Below are 16,637 nucleotides of genomic sequence, written 5' to 3'. Positions count from 1 at the left end.
GGCTCTCTGATTCTGCTCACACTTCGGCAATTATGGAACGAGCGCAATAACAGAACTTTTAGACACGAGGAGGTTCTGGTTACTCGTTTTGTTGTGACTCTTGAGGACTCTCGGTTGTGGGTGTTTGCCGGAGTAAAGGATCTCGGCTCTCTAGTTGATCCAACCTCAGCTGTATGTGTTGGGCCTTTCCAGCAACCTGCCTGGGAAGGAAGTTATAACCGGCGACGCTGACGCTTGTAAACTCTCTCCGCTTATTAATGAACGCTGGACGGCATCTCCTCTGGTCTCTTCGTGTGTGATTGGTTGGAATTTATTCTGTTCGGGTTTCAACTAAAACTTATTCAGACATATGGATTATTCAGTTTTTGATAGTCGTGAGGACATCACAACCACTAATACACATAGGGCCTTCGCCATCACCCACCACCCCAGTGGCGGAGGGTGAAGCTAACCGATTTTAGAAAGCAAGTGAAATACAGTTATGCAGTTTAGAAATACTTGTGGCCAACTTCGAGGCCTCAAGGGGCTGCTCATATCACTAAAGTGGAATGTGGCAACAGGAACAACAAGCACCGCGGATGATCTTGTGGATGTAAATTAATTCACTTCTGTTCTTGAACATTTTGCCCTCACGCAACTCAAATGTGCACTAAGGTGGTGTTAGAGATGAGAGAGAGAAAAAATTCTCTGGTGCAATATATTGGAGCGTATGTGCTAGGCTAGCACCTTCAACACCTTTGGCTTACTTGGGCACCCGATGCTTTGAATAAAGAAATAGTACGTAGCTGCATGTGTGCAAAAGGTGTGAGTGGCGAGGAGAGAGGAAATGACGTTTGGTGGATTCTACAATTGAGGATGCAAAGGTGCAATACCTTGAAAATTTTTACTAAGCTAGCACCTGTGACATGACTTCAGGCGTGTTTGGTTTGCTACCACACTTCGCCACGCCACAGGTGTGGCGGAGTGTGGCTCACCACACGTTTTTGGGAGTTGTTTGGTTGAACATTCATGCTAGGCAGCCACAGAACCTGCACACTGTATTCTCGCTACCACAGTCTGTTTTCTCGCCACAGAGTGAGGCAAGCGATTCCTCCGCCACCAACTATGGCGAGCCACACTCTGCCACATGCGTGGCGTGGCTTTTTATGGTCGGCATCCAAACAACCCCTTCATCTTAGCACTACCATCTATTCCAAACACTAAAGTTGCCTTATGTGCTTCCCCTGCGACATCAGGCTGAACTTTCTCGCAGTGTCCTACTGTAGGCTCCCTCACTGCTTTTTTAACTAACTTTTGCTGTTCATGGAATTGAAACAGATGAATTGAATTGTACCTCTAATCCAAATTCATGGTCAATACATTTGTAATTTTATTGTTTTGTTGTCACATGAATTGAAACTTGGAAAACAAATCTGGGATATGCTTTACTAAGATCAGATCGCATGGAATGGAATCCGGCACACTGCCACGAATGAAGACGAGCATCATCCCTTCTATCCAGGCTAGCTCGAAATCACGGGAGTCAGCTGCACCTGCACATAGATACATTCGTACAATGGCCGAGCCGACTGTCTATCATCGATAGAAAAGTAAACGTATGACCGGTACCAGCTAACAGTCAATAGGCATATCGAGCATCTCAGCGCTCAACAGCACAATCCATCTCTCAAACATGATTAAGGCATTCACCACACAGAACCTAGCATGGACAGAAATCACCAAACTAAACCTCAGGTAATAAGCTAAACACCACGTAGATGACACCAGAACTTGCGATCCAAATAACCACAAACGAATGACTTGTTTCCAGACATGAACTACCAGATCGCCAAGATAAAGCCACCCTAGTTCTCAGACAGAAAGGTAACAGCGCATATATCCTTCAAATATATTAATGGAAAAAAAAAAGTGATCAAAACTATCCTACTCAGCTGCTGCAGCCTCCTGGCCAACCACGGCCTCATCTCCCTCAGCAGGCCTCTCAAGCTTCACCACCAACATCCTCCTTTGTGTAATCCCCATGGACCTAAGAAGCAAAATCGAGCATTAGAATGACATGTCAACAATAGTCAGAACAAAAGATAAAGCATCAAAAACTAGCAAAGATATCTTGAAGAGCAAATACCTCAACGCCCCCTTTCAAAATTAATGCGGGACCTCCCAGATCCTCCATCATAATCATCCCTCATTGAGGACCCACCACTCGCCTTCATGGTGCCTCCGCCTCCGATTTTCTCCACAGCTTTCTTTCCCTTCTTCACCTCAGTCAAGAACTGATCCAGACCGAAGGGATCATTCTCCTCCTGCTTATCGAACTCCACAGGCCTGTCTCGCTTGCCAGTCCTCTCAGAAGCACCAGTAAAAGCCTTGTCAGGCTTGAACCTCTCAGTCTTCATAACCTTCTCCAACTGTTCATCCGCATCACCATACACATCAGAATCACCGTCCTTCTTAGGTCTGTACAATGTAGACATCGTAGACTGCGCTGTGAAGAGCCCCTTAGAGTAGATGTTGTACTGATCATCCGTGGCAAACCCGGAGTCCATCCCCTTGTCCTGGTTGAACAGCCGCTGGTCATACATGACCTCACCACCTTTGGCACCACCAGTGCTTGCCATACCCAGAGCAATCTTCTCACTGATGTCACGATCCCTGTCTCTTGTGATCTTACTCTTCTTGCCCATTGCAGCATCCTTGGCTTCCAGCCTCCTCTCTCTCTCCCTCTCACGTTTGCGCTCCTCACGGATTCTATCACGCTCAATCCTCGCTTCCCTCTCTTCTCTACTCTCCCTGCGCTGCTCACGCGGTTCAGGTGGTTGCTCCATATCCATATCTTCATCGATAGCATCAACTGCTCCCCTGCCACCACCAGCAGGCACAGCTGATGGCGCGGGTGGGCCACCAGTCCTCTCCATGCGAGCCTTCTGTGCAAGAGCCCTCAGTTCTTGCTCCTTTCTCTCCTTCTCCTTCAGCATCAGTTCCCTCTGGACCTTGGAGCGCATCTGTACTGCCTCCCTCGCCTTCTGTTCTGCCACATACAATGCTTCAGAAAGCTTTGCAAAGTTGTCATTAATTTGCACCTCCTGTAGCCCTCTTCCATCAGCCGCCAACCTCTTATCAAGTGGAATCGTGTAACCCTTTGGATTTTTCCAGTTAGAAATGCACGGTGGGATCTTCCAATCCTGCTGATCCTTCACTGTAACTGGCCGCGGTGGCGAGTGCATCACCGGCACAGGTGGCGACCCAGATGCCCGGGGCACACGCTTGTGCTTGAACTTCGGCGGCTCAAGAGGATCCACTGCCATCTCCGACATCCGAATGATCCTCTCCTTGGCACCTGAATTGAAGGCCGCTGATTGCTGTGACGGCTTATACTTAATAAACTTGGACTCAGAATCATGTGTCGGCACATTCTTGGGCTGAGCAGCTGAGAGGCGGACGTTGACGACCTTCTCCAAGGCAGCCTTCGTCCGCTCTGTGGACTCCTCGATCTGCTTCTGCTCCTCCTCGTCGTCGTCCGGCGCCTGCGAATCGGACGTGGCGATCTTCGGCACGAGGTCGCTGTGCTTGGAGTAGACGATCTTGCCGGCGTTCTCGCCCTGCTTGACGACGGCGTCGAAGGCGACGCTCCCGTGCGCATCGACGGTGAGCGCGAGGATCTTGGACCCGCCCTTGTCGTCGCGGCGGCCCATGCCGAGAGGATACTGCGCGACATGGATCTCCGGGAAGGCGCCGCCATCCCCAAAGTCCTCCGGCCGGCGCGGCACGAACCCCGCCCGCTTCCCGTACGGAGGGATGGTCCTGGCGGCGCCCGCGGGCCTCGATGCGGCCGACGCCTGCGCCGACTCCCCGCCGTACCGCTCCTTGAACCAGGGGTCGCTGCTGTGGTCGTAGAAGGTGGACGCCGACGTCTTGGGCGCCGGGAGGAGATCCTTTAGGGTCGCCATGGCGGCGGCCGCGCGCGCGACACGGTGGATCTAAGCCTAGCTAGGGTTCCGGCGAGTCGGCTGGTGGGGATGGGGGGAATCGGGGAGGAGGACGAGCTAGGGTTTGATTCTAATTTTGGGGAAAGCGAGTGCCCGGATTCAAGAACGGAACTAATGATGACGGAGCAACTGAGATAACGTTGAAGAGCTCAAAATTGACACAACTACATGCTATCACAGATCCTTTTGAGTCAACTTGTATCAATCTAGGGCTAATGGTTAGAACTTTTTATTAGTGGGGCTAAAATATTAGAAGATGTTGGTTTGCATATCATACGTGCCAATAATATTAACTAGCTAACCATCAGTTGGTATGTTTGGATCCACCAGCCAGCTGGTTGATTTTTTAGCTGGAGTGGTAATTTGTCTATTTCACCTTTACTTTAAGTGTATTACTGCTACGCCAACACAAAAACAGATGTGGGTAATATTTGTTGAAGCCCATGGCTATTTCAGTTTGCTGTCAATTTATAATAAGCAGGGATTAGCTGGGTAGGAGCGGCTAGGCTGTATATATCCACAGGATGGATATAGCGGTTTAATACATCTTATTAAAAAAAAGGAGCAGCTAGATAGATTGTTAGTATCTGGCGCGGCTACAGCCAGATGGGCATTATCTGGTCCATTTGGATCAATTATGACTAAAATTAGCTAGCTAGTATTAACTGAGTAGATCCAAACAGGCCTTAGTGTGTAGTATAATTTCAAAGGAATACAAGGTAACATAGCATTTTCGTATTATTTCTCCATGCATGTTTGTGCGAGGAGTCTCGTGTATGTTTCTGTTAGGTCCTCTGGGCTATTGCATTGCGGGAATAATTTGCTTACCCATGGAAGTCTCATGAGCATTTTACCTTTACAACTAGCTCGTAACTTTTTATAGAGCTGATTTAGCACCGGCAGCCTGGTGAGGAGTAGATCCATTTTTTGAAACTTATATCGCTAATCTATCTAACATGTGCTCCCGTATGGATGGATAATTTTAGGACATGAGTATCTGAAATTCATGAAAAAAATACCCGTAAATGATAGTTAAATTGCTCGCCTAGCTCTCTCTTTCTCCCCCTAGTTAATTTATTAAATATTCGAATATAATACTTATATAGGGACACTGACATGCTCTTATGGTTAAACTTTATTTGACTAGCAGCTTCAACAAAACTGAATAATCTAAAATGTAAGTACATGTTATGGAAACAAAAAACCATTCACGATTAATGTAATAGCACTAATCTTGCATTGTCAGTCTTCCTAGTTCTTTTTATTAAAAAGTTTGACCAGCAGGAATCCAAAGTGACACGTATTTACAACCGGGGATGTATATATTTGTCCATGGAAAATGAGCTAATTCAAGCCTTTGGTGGCAACATATGCACTTTATAAATGTGAATAAAACACCTATCACATCGCTCAAATTCCTTTGAAATTTGATACAGAACCGTCATTTTTATTACTAGTGCTCTGTTTCTCGGACAGTCTGATTTTGAAGTGCTCGAAAAGCAAGTTTTGTACTACAAATTGCAAAACATCTATTTCGGATTTCCTTTAAAAAATAAATGAAAACATAACCACACAACACAACACAATAAATCACATCTTGTTGCTTTTGTCGCTCCACTTACAATTTTGGGGAATTATTGCTTTTTGAAAAAAATCGCCCTAAGAATAAGAATTAGATTACAGGAGGAATACAAACATGTTTTGTGCTTTATAGAAACTCAACAAATCAAATGAAAAAAAGGAAAATAAAGCCAGTATTTCACGGCCACGCGCACATGCGTATTTCACAAATGCCAGGCCGTCTAATGTAGTATCCTAGGAGAGGAAAAGGATCTAAGGCAACAGACATATGATCAATATTTCTTTTGGAAAACATACAACACACTTTTTTATTGACAAACATAAAGAGGAAAAACCACACAAAATTAAACAAAACCTCATAAAGGTACCAGAAAAAAAAAATCAAATATGCTGTAATTCTAATATAGCCACTTTTACAGCTTCTATGCCGCATGGTTACGGATCCACGTTTGGTTTAGAATGCATACAAAACATGTCGTCATTGCAACACACAAGAAATTAAACATGTAATGCACAAAATTAAGCAACGCGCCGAAAGAAAGGCGGACAGCTAGAGACATTCCTACATTACCTGGTCTTTCGTGACTCCTCTATAAAACCATCGCTCTACCCCCTCCGATCCATTTCCAAAGCTCAAAGCTTCTCTCTTCTTCCTCCCGCGAGCAAGCTCCAAACGCTACCTTTTCCAAGCTCTTACCTGCAAGAGCGCGCCGTGGAAAAGCTCCACACAGATCGGTCGATCGGTCGTCTGTCTCGACCATTTTTACCGCAGGTCGATCGGTTTTGCAATGGCTGACTACTGCCACACGAGCATGCCGGAGCTCGACGACGTCCACCGCCTGCTGCCACCGGAGATCCTCGAGGACATTGGCATCATCGTCGACCCCGCCGAGCAGCAGCTCCTTGACGTCGTCGAGGACCTTGCGGCGCGCCTCCCCGTCGTCCTCGGTGGCAGCGACCCAAATATAGCATCCAGCCGCCGCCCACATGCCAATGCAGCACGTGGGTTGGGTGGAACAGGCATCGTCCTCACCGGCCCGCGCGGCAATAACGTGCGAAGAAGGGCGGCGGTGCCACTGCCAGCGCCGCCATTGAACTCGCCGGCACCACCCGTGCCTCGCTGGCACGCCATGGCGGGCGTGAGGAACGACATGGTCTTCGCACCGGCGCCCATGCCGCTAGGCGCCAGTGCTCAGCCAACGACGGTGCGCCGCGGGGCCGGCACCGGCGTTTTCTTGCCGCGGACTGAGGGTAGTAGCTCTTGCCGCACGGCCAAGGCCGCGGCGCGGCCACCGGGAAACGGTCAGGACTCTCCTCGTTGCTTTCATCGCCGTGGACAGCAGCAGGCGGCCACGGTGGCAGTGAAGACAATGCATCCAGTTGCTGGCCAAATAGTAATGGAGCAAAACTATCTTGGTGTTCATGCCCGCCCAGTGTTCTCTCGCGCCACCACAGGAACGAGCTTGTTTTTAAGACACGAATCATACAGTAACCATGGCAGCTTTCAAGCACTACATGCGTGCATTGCTCCTTGATTTGTACCAAGTAAACTGCAAACACTTACAGCCCTAACATGATTGCTTGTTGAGTTGTAATGCTGTGAAGAACGCTTAGGCTGCTAGAGACAATGCTCAGTATGCTGGACTGGATCTGATGGTTGTAGTTCTTTCTGGTGTAAATGCAACTTCAAAAGGGATTAGCGTAATAGCATATATGTTGTCACTAATACATATATATCTCAGTTTCAGTGCAAACTGAGAACTACATGAGCTCTACTGTTCAGAAGTACTTCATAGGAATCCCCATACAAGCAAACGAAACTATATCTTTGGTGAGAGGCGAAAGCGCCATCCAAGTTCCTTCTCAGGACTAAATATCATTATTTAGTGCAGAATAACCCACAGTAACAGAAAACGTTCCAGAAAGGATCGTGTCAAACAGTACAATGGTGAAACGGTCACAACAGTGCTCATCATTAAGCCAAACTCTTCTTCATAAAAACCTTAAAGACTACAGAAGGCAATTTGCCTGATCATTTTGCTTGAGGGTGTGAGGCAATGAACTCAACTGCAACTTTGACGGAGTCGATTTTGTCAGCTTCGTTGTCAGGTATCTCGAATCCAAATTCCTCTTCCAGGGCCATGACAACCTCCACTGTATCCAAGCTATCTAGGCCAAGATCATTCTTGAAATGGGCATCTGGTGTCACCTACAAGTCATTTGCAAGAAACTGACTCAGGCTTTGGCATCAGCCATTTAAGCTTGCACATGAAAATAGGTAACTAAACTCTAATGTCCTGACAGCATTCACTTAATAGAGCTTACGAATGAGTGAAACAAAATAAACAGGCATAAGATGCTGACTCAAGGTGAGAACTTGCTAGTTGGCAGCTAAACACCTCGAACCTGAACAATTCCTTTTATTCCGTGCATATGTTTTATTGGTCCATTTCACATTACTACATACTATAACAAACAGCAAACTAGATTGCTGACAGAACAAGTATAGAGCTATTATGAATGGTTTTCAGTTCTCAATCATTCTTGCCACCCCTGCAGTTATCATGCATAGAGAACTGGCTGATAAACATAGAGCACCCATTTCTGAACTATAGTGTTTGTCTAAAATGCATGTTTCAAATTCCAAAATACAAATGAATTGCAGAAAATACAGAGAAGATCTCAGAAAGATTAGTTTAGCTCCTAATTACTAACCACCATAACATCAGCTGATAGGAATTAAGGAACACAAAAGAAAAAGGAATGCAAAACATTACTGTAAGGGCTGAAGACCTTATGGCAACTATGGAGGCGTAAAGACCAAGTACGTGATCAACATGTCGGCAATGTAACAGTAGTTACACGTGTGTGTGGTGTGGTATGAATGGGGACCATGAGGCAGCGTCTATGTGCTGGCGCTTATATGCCGAGCTCGTGTAACGAACAAGTAGAACTCATCTTATCAGAACATTTCGACAGAAAAGGAGACATCCTCCTTCAGTCCTCTATATCCATCTCTTGATTGCTTCTGTGAGCTCATGCCTCGGTAGATTGGTGATGGCAACAGGTGTAACAATTACGTATAGCTTGCTTGGCAGGATTTCACCGTACTATCCACAGAAAAGACTTGTAAAAGGCACAAAAGATAAATGCATATGCGAGATAGAAGACCCAAAAATGGAAAGAACAAGAAAGCAATAGAATCATGTCAAAATTGTGTGAGATAAGAAACATTTCTGTACAAATGGAAATAATTATCTTAAGTATTAATATATTTAGTTATTCACTTACTCTAGCATTACAATTTCACATAAAACATAGAATCCAGAGGTTAGCGAGATTAATTTCACCTACTATCCGTACGAATCAACATAAACCACTTGAACTTCTCAACACATGAACACAACTAACAACACAAACTTGCAGTTACTTTGACGCCCAATTGAAACCATGAACGATTAATCCAACTTCTCCACATAGAAATGCCTATCATTATTGCACTGCGCATAGATCTAACCACTCAGCTGAGGCTGCATTTCCCCTGCATGGCTGCATCCTCAAGTCGGAGAAACTCTAATTCCACGACCAAATAAAACAAGATGCTAAACAGAAGGGCACGATCAGGGTCTCGATTGTCAGTCACTAGGCACCTCTCGTTCCAGTTAGGGAGAGGGTGGCGCTGTGTATACCTTGGAGGGGTCGTCAATCTTCTGGAAGTTCCTGACGACCTTGATGATGCGGTCCGTGACTTCGCTTTTGTCCAGGAACGACCCCTTCGCCTCTTCTGAAGACATCCATCGCCGCCCCCATAGAGCCTCCTGCAGCGCGGCCGCCGGCCTGAGGGCCGCCGCTGACGACGGGGCCGCCGCCAAGCGGAGGTGCCTCAGAATCAGACTCCTCGCCGCCGCCATTCGGTGGGGGGGGGGATGCGCTGGTGCTTTAGCCTCGGAAGGGGATCGGAGGCGGCGCGGCTGCGCTGTACTTGCGGTGGCGGCGGCGAGAGGAGGAGGTGGGTGCTGCGGCTGCGGAGCGAAGGTGGGGTGGTCCACTCACAGGTCCGGCTGGAAGACGAGAGAGCGCGGCGGGTTTTAGGCCCGTACGTGTGGATGGGCCTGTTTATTCTTGGCCTAGCTTTGTGATGACCGGCCCGTCTCACACAATCTTCCCTGTGTCCCTCCTTTTCTTTTCTTTTCTTGACTTGATTTGTCTTCACACAAGAATTTCATTTAAAGCCCGCGTATGAAAATTATATTTGAAAACATTGTATTTGGAATGAAAAAAGGAAATGAAAAAATTATAATACCAGGGGATTTGTGCTGGTGCCAATGCCATTATCAACTTGTTCTTTTTCGGAAACATACACGTTCGTGCTTGTTTTGTGATCGAGGAACACATTGGTTTACCACCTCCGTCAACCTCTAAATGATTCCTTCATTAAAAAAAGAGATGGCCATTGTCTCCTTGGTCTCGCTAGAAAAGGCCGACAACGTCGAGGGAGAGGCATGATGCAGCGACACAATGGATTAGTGATATAAAATTTTATTATTCATTTCCAACTACTTTTTTTTCGTTTAAAAACACTACGATGTATATCGAGACGTGCAAGTGGGCTGTTTGATTTGAGTGAGACCCATTTTCACTCAATCGACGGGTTGTTTTCCTACCACCAAAACCATGATCAACTGCAGGCACCGGTGGGGCCGGCAGAGCGATCACGGCCATAATTGAGAGAGGATAACGGCAGCTTTATCATCTACGCGGCCGGGGGGAGGTGGGCCACCGCCAATCATGGAGGGCGTTCCCTCCATCCATGGATGGATTGATTGGACAGCGAGTTGCGTTGCGTACTTGCGCCTCGGCCTCGCCGGGCCGGCCTCCATGGCTCCATGTGCGAGCCGCTTGCTTTGCGTTCATCCCGGCACTTGATCAAATTCCTCGTCCATTTCTTTACTCGCTCGATCGACCTCTTGTCGTTGTCGGCGCTTAAGGTCTGATGAAGTTAACTGCCACGTGATGCATAGATGATACCGAACCCAAATTCGAAAGGATGTATAACTGAACAACGGGCTGTAACAAAGTACACATGTTTTCTCCGGGACAAATCACAAGTCAAAAATCACGCGCTTGAGAACCGAGCGTAGCTCGGGTGGTCAGCACCGCAGGTGTGCAGGCGGCCGGCGCGGGTTCGATTCCAGGAATCGATTCCGCGTTTCTCAACCTGGGTACCTGGGTTGTGTGTGTGCTGGGTGTGTGTGCGTGTGCGTGTGGTGGTGTGCGTCCTTGTTATGGCATGTTCCGAGACTACTCGGGTAGTCTCGTCTGCGTTGAGTCCGGTCAGCGGGGGCGCCCAGAAATCTTATATGACTCTCCAATGTGACTCCCAGTGCTTCTGGGTGCTTTCAAAAAAAAATCACGCGCTTGGAAGTTGGAACACAACAGGAGAGAGAGTGAGAGCGTGTGCTGCGATGGGCAGCCGGTGGCAATAGCCCGAGTGCGGCGAGTCACCGACGCGCACGGAAGCTGCCTTGAGGCAACACGCTTTCCTTGCGACCCAGCAGCACCCGCCAGGGTTCACCAAACCGGTGGGAACCGGTCCGGTTCCGGTTTGGGCCGGTACCAAACCGGTCCAAATTCAAAATTCAAATTTGAATTCAAAAAATGAAAAATTCCCAAAAAATTCCTAAAAATACTTCAAGGTGCGACGAATCTAATGGTGTCAAATTTTCTCAAAAATTCGTTCATTTAGTATAGTTTGCGGAAATTTGAAGTTAAATCAAAAAAGAAAAAGAAAAAAACGAACGGCCCATTAAGGCCCATGCCGCGCGAGCGTCCAGTTAACCCCACTGGGGGTAACGCTCAGCCCCGACGCCCCCCCCCTCAGTCCGCTCCCCCCTCACTCGCGCCAGGTCCGCCGCCAGGACGCCTCGTCCGACGCTCGACCCCGGCAAGCCGGCCGCGGCGCGCGGGTAGCCGGTCAGGCGCGCCGGTAAGCGGGGCCGGTAGCGGATCTACCGGCCCCGACAGGTTAACCACCTGGGAAGCTCGGTTTACCGGCCCGGAGAGGCGGTAAACCGGCCACGAGCGGCGGTAAGCCGCGGCTGGTAAGATTCCCCCCATGATTTAGAGTATTAGATGATTTGTTTTAGGATTTAGGTGTATGACTTAGGTGTATTTAGAATATAGGTAAGATTTATTTGTATTAGATGACTTTTTGCACTATGTAGTAGGTTTTAGGTAGATTTGATTTAGGTGTATTAGATGATTTGTGACACTATGAATTAGGAGTTAGAATATTAAATGATATATTTTTGTTGTCCATGTATGCAGATAGACAATGGCAGGGAGAGATGTTGTATGGGAACAAGATGAAAATCTTTATCCCGGATGGCGATGCAACTATTGTCGTACGCAGAAAGGAGGAGGTGGTGCGACTAGATTGAAACAACATTTGGTAGTGGTGACTTGTTCATAGACATGTATGTGGGTCCAGGTAAGCACACACGAGTCATCTATTTTTAAACTCTATTGACCTGATGCTTATTTGAAGTGATTTAAATTTTGCAGCTGCTGTCCTAAATCCGAGGTATGCATATACGATGGATCCAACTCAACAAATATTTCGTGGACTCAAGGATACATTTCAGCGCATGACGGATATCCAGAGCGCCGTGCAGGCATTGCAGGAGTTTGACGTGTTTCGGCAGAAGGTTGGTGAGTATGGCAGTGAAATGGCAATGCGGATGGCGATGGACCCAAAGACATCCTCATGTAAGAGTTACTCCGTACGACATTGTTGTTTTCTCTATTCAAATATATTGCTTACATATTCGGTTGCACATGCAGCGTCCTGGTGGATGATGTTCGGATCAAGCACTCCAAAGCTGCAGTACCTTGCCATGAGGCTTGTTTCACAATGTTGTTCGTCCAGTGGATGCGAGCGGAATTGGAGTACTTTTGCCTTGCTGCATACAAAGGTTCGCAATCAGTTGTTGCACAAGAAACTTAACAAGCTTGTCTATGTCAACTACAACCTTCGTCTCCGACTTGAGGAGGTCTCTGGCCCACCGATGCGTGAAGAAGGTGATTTCATTGACCAGCTGGCCCATATTTCTTTCTATGATGAGAATAATCCGGTGTGGGAATGGATGGAATATGGTAGATCTAACCGGGCTCCAGTTCTGGACAAGAATGATGATGACGGCGACATCCCTCTCCTGTCCCATATTGTCAGAGATCAAATAAACGTGTCAGATCTACGTGAGGCTACGGGGCATGATTCCATCAGCGATTGGACACGTAAAATGTGGGTGACACTCACCTAGGGAAGAGTAAGTTGCAGAAGGGGCCTACGAAGGGTCACCCGAAGCGTCCAAAAGGCAAAGAAACAGCAAAACCAGTGAGCAGCGACACCGAGACTGATGATGGCGAAGGTGAGCGTAGTCCTCCGTATCAAGAGTCCAAGGATAGCAGCTCGGCCGATGATGATAATGATAGTGACGGTGCTGATGCTGGTAGTGGTGCTGGTGGTAGTGGTATTGGTGCTGGTGGTGCTGCTAGTGGTAGTGGTGGTGCTCGTGGTGTTCATTTTACAGGTATACATTGCATATATAAATGCACACATATTTCTGATTATGAGTGTCGGTACCCTGTAACAGGGATACCCACTCTTACTGCGGCAAGGCAGGACCCGCGTAGTTATCCGTAACTGCGCGCAAAGGACGGAGTAGCCAGGCCCCACGGGTCAGGCTCTTTCCTCACCAAGCCAATGGCCCCGGACCCGTCCTCCGCCTGGGGATGGGTCCGGAGACGCCACGTGTCCCTAAGGAAGGAAAACTCCGAGCTGACAGCCGAGGCCTCGGACCCCCCCCCCCCAAAGGGGTCCGGGACCTCCTACGTCCATCCGGACCTCCCTTACCGCGTGGGGGTCCGGAGCCGCCACGTGTCCCGGAGGTACGGGCGCGGACTCGTGCGCAAGTCTTCTGCTGGAAGGCTCGCGCACCCACCGCATTTAATGCAGATGGTTGAGGCGTGCTCTGTCGCCGCGGCACATGGGACAGCCTTTGTCAGGCCTCACTGTGCACCGCGTATTACCAAAGTACACAGTGCAGCCGCCTGTGCCGCACCCGCGCAGAGCCCGTCTGCCGCATTAATTGGATACGACGGCACGGCACTTTTCCATCATGCCTCCTACGCCACAAGCTACGCGGCCCGTTCAGCTACGTGGTAGGCAACGCCGCTAGCTATGCCTGGCGCCGCTCCGACAAGACAGCGCCTGCACACGCCGGACGGAGGATTCCGGGAGCAGGCAATGGAATCTAGGAGAGGGATCTCCTTCGCCTGCGACGCCATAATTATGAACAATACACTATCTTGTACTGCATCGTTGGGCCCACCTGTCGGGGTCCCAACGACCATGTACGCGCCCCCTTGAGATATAAAAGGGAGACGCTCGCTGTACACAACAGGGCTCTCCACACACACACAGGCTCTCGCGGACTCTCTCGAGGCAAGGCAATACAACACACAGTGGACGTAGGGTATTACGCTCCGGCGGCCCGAACCACTCTAATCCCGCTGTGTTCATCGTGTTCTTGAGCGAGATTGAACTAGGACTAGCTAACCCCCGAGTACACACCCTCTGGGCTTAGGCGGGTGCCTTCCGCCACCCGGCTGTGGTTTGCAGCACCACGACATTTGGCGCGCCAGGTAGGGGAGGATGCAGGTGTTGGCTAGATCTCCAAGCTTCTGAGGCTGAGCTCATCCTCTGCAACAGCGACGAGAAGATGAAGAGAGGCATGGCGTCACCCACGCCGCATGCCACGGCACCGAGACGACGATGCCCTCGGTGCGGAGGCGCGCGGCAGCGGCGCCTGCTATGCGTCGCCACTGCGACATTTGGCGCCGTCCGTGCAAACAACTGAACCTATCCGCCAGGGGGCCAGGGCGCCGGGGTGCTGCATACCGCAAATCAGCAACTGACAAACAGCTAGTTGAAGTTTTCTTCTATTTCAAAAATTTCAACTAGTACAATGTTTGTTACATAACGCAAAAGATACAAAGATACAAAGCCCAGCTCAAGGGTCTGCAGGCTCCCGCTTGAAGTAGGCAGCAACGAAGTCGACGACCTCCCGCACGCTGTCCCGAGCGGCGGCCTCCGTCTCCGCGACAGGACCATCGACCACGGGCATCAGCGAGATGGCCGGGTCGTGGCTCCGGAGGCAGGTCAGGATGTGCTCTGCCACCATCCGGATCAGCTCGCGACCCTCAGCTTCGAGCTGACCAGCAAGGACCGGCTCCAGATGCCGAAGCCTATCCGAAGCAGAACTCAGCACTGGGAGGGCGTCAGCTATCGAAGTTGGCGGCTCCGCCACCTGGATTGGGCTCATTCCAAGTGGCACCAGTGCTAGGCTCGCTTCGGCCGCCCAGTCAGCGATCCGCTGGGCCCCCACGCGCTGGTCCTCCTGGTGCTTCCGGACCGCCTCCTGGACTGCCTCTTGCATCTGGGAGTCCACAGCCGCCTTGGCCACCTCCACCTCACGGGTCCTCTCCTCGAGCTCGGCCTTCCTCTTCTCCGACCACTCCTTCAGCTTCTTGAGGGAGTCCCGCTGGCGCCCAAGTTCCTTCTCCATACCGGTGGCGTGGGACTCCCACTTAGAGAGGGACTTCCGGTCCTCCTCCAGCTCCGCCTCGGCAACGGCCAGCTTGCTGGCCCTCTCCTCCAGCTGTTTCTGCCATCCAGCCAGGGTCCCAGAGAGCTCATCCAGCTCCTGCTTGCGGATCTCGAGACCCTGGCTGCGGGTCTCAAGCTCGGACTGCTGGGCAGCAAGCCGACTCTCGAGATCGGACCGCTGAGCCGCAAAGCTAACCACCTCCAGGGCAAAGGTCTCCTCCCGTTGGGCCAGAGCCTTCTCCCGGCTCGATACTGCAAGCTCCCGGTTGAACACCTTCAGAAGGTTGGCTCGATAGGCCTCTTGGTCGGCTTTAAGTTTTGACCGGGCTTCTGCAGCACGGGAGGCTTCAGCCTTCGTGTGCGCTTCCAGGCGGGCGTGCCAGTCCGAGAGGCACTGGCACTCGCTCTCCAGAGCTCCCCACTACCGCCGGAAGGCTGCCTCTGCGGAGGAGGTTGCCTCCTCTATCGACCGCCGGACCTAGATCAGCACCTGGGGAAGGGGAGTCTCTTCCTCCTCCGGGGGTTGGAGCTGCAGGAGCTGCCTGCCAAAGACCACCTCCAACTCCTTCTCTGCAACAGGACCGGAGCTGGAGGTGGGAGCTTCCGGTACAGACATCGGGTCCTCAGTAGATGTTGTGCCCGCAGCGGCTGTTCCCAGCACCGGCGCCCCCGCCGCCGCCGTATCAGGTGCGGCTGCGCCCAGCTCCAGCGCCGCCACTGCGTCGGCCGCGGCTGCGCCCAGCACCGGCGCCTCCGCCGCCGCTGCGTCGGCCGCAGCTGCGCCCAGCCCCGGTGCCTCCGCTGCCGCTGCGTCCGCTGCGCCCGTCGCCACCGCGTCGGGCACCACCGGGCTAGCAGAGGTCGCTGCACCTGAGGTTCCCGCTCCCGCCGTCACTCCCGCTGTCGTCGCAGAGGTCCCGGCCGCCTGGGCACCAGCCGACGAGCTGGCGATGGTAGAAGAACTGCTGGGGCGAGGAGCCCTGGCAACAAAGTGGAGAAGCCTTCAGCAAAAAGCAGAGCACCTGGCACAAGGGAAGAGAGAAGGATAACACTAACCTAGAAGTGCCGGGTACCCATCGTCCTCGGAGGCCCGACCTCCGCTCCTGCTGCTGCTGCTGCTCCCGTGGCTGCGGCACGGGCGCAACCCGGGGCTGCTCCTCCTGCTGCTGCTGCTCCCGTGGCTGCGGCGCTGGCGCAACTCGGGACCGCTCCTGCTGTTGCTGCTGCTCCCATGGCTGCTGCTGCTGTTGCTGCCGGCGGGAGGTATCTCTCGGCGGCGATGGTGGCGGCGCAGTCGCCCCGGAGGACCCGCGAGGGCCGGCGGCCCGGGAGCTACCCTGGCCCGCGCCCTCAGCGGTCCTCTGGCGCTTCGCGGCGTGCTCCGCGACCAGGGTCCCGTC

At 50.9% G+C, this 16,637-nt stretch overlaps 2 protein-coding genes across 2 annotated transcripts; both read right to left on the bottom strand.

The window, feature by feature from the left end:
• Window positions 1-1,612: 1,612 nt before the first annotated feature.
• On the bottom strand, window positions 1,613-4,185 carry LOC120652343 (SNW/SKI-interacting protein A). Its single transcript, XM_039930130.1, has 3 exons — window positions 4,073-4,185; window positions 2,126-4,034; window positions 1,613-2,026 (listed from the first exon to the last, which is right to left on the bottom strand). Exon 2 carries the CDS (start codon window positions 3,945-3,947, stop codon window positions 2,127-2,129), a length of 1,821 nt encoding a protein of 606 aa, XP_039786064.1. The 5' UTR covers window positions 3,948-4,034; window positions 4,073-4,185; the 3' UTR covers window positions 1,613-2,026; window position 2,126.
• A 3,193-nt stretch (window positions 4,186-7,378) lies between these two features.
• Window positions 7,379-9,645, bottom strand: LOC120652342 (acyl carrier protein 2, mitochondrial-like). The gene is made up of 2 exons (XM_039930129.1): window positions 9,257-9,645; window positions 7,379-7,776 (listed from the first exon to the last, which is right to left on the bottom strand). The coding sequence occupies exons 1-2, from the start codon at window positions 9,476-9,478 to the stop codon at window positions 7,600-7,602; spliced, it is 399 nt and encodes a 132-aa protein (XP_039786063.1). The 5' UTR covers window positions 9,479-9,645; the 3' UTR covers window positions 7,379-7,599.
• Between the last annotated feature and the right edge of the window lie 6,992 nt (window positions 9,646-16,637).

The sequence above is a fragment of the Panicum virgatum genome, chromosome 9K, assembly GCF_016808335.1.
Source record: "Panicum virgatum strain AP13 chromosome 9K, P.virgatum_v5, whole genome shotgun sequence".
Classification (NCBI taxonomy): Eukaryota; Viridiplantae; Streptophyta; class Magnoliopsida; order Poales; family Poaceae; genus Panicum; species Panicum virgatum.
Note: the sequence above shows the minus strand (reverse complement) of the source record. Positions and strands in the feature narration are given on the sequence as shown.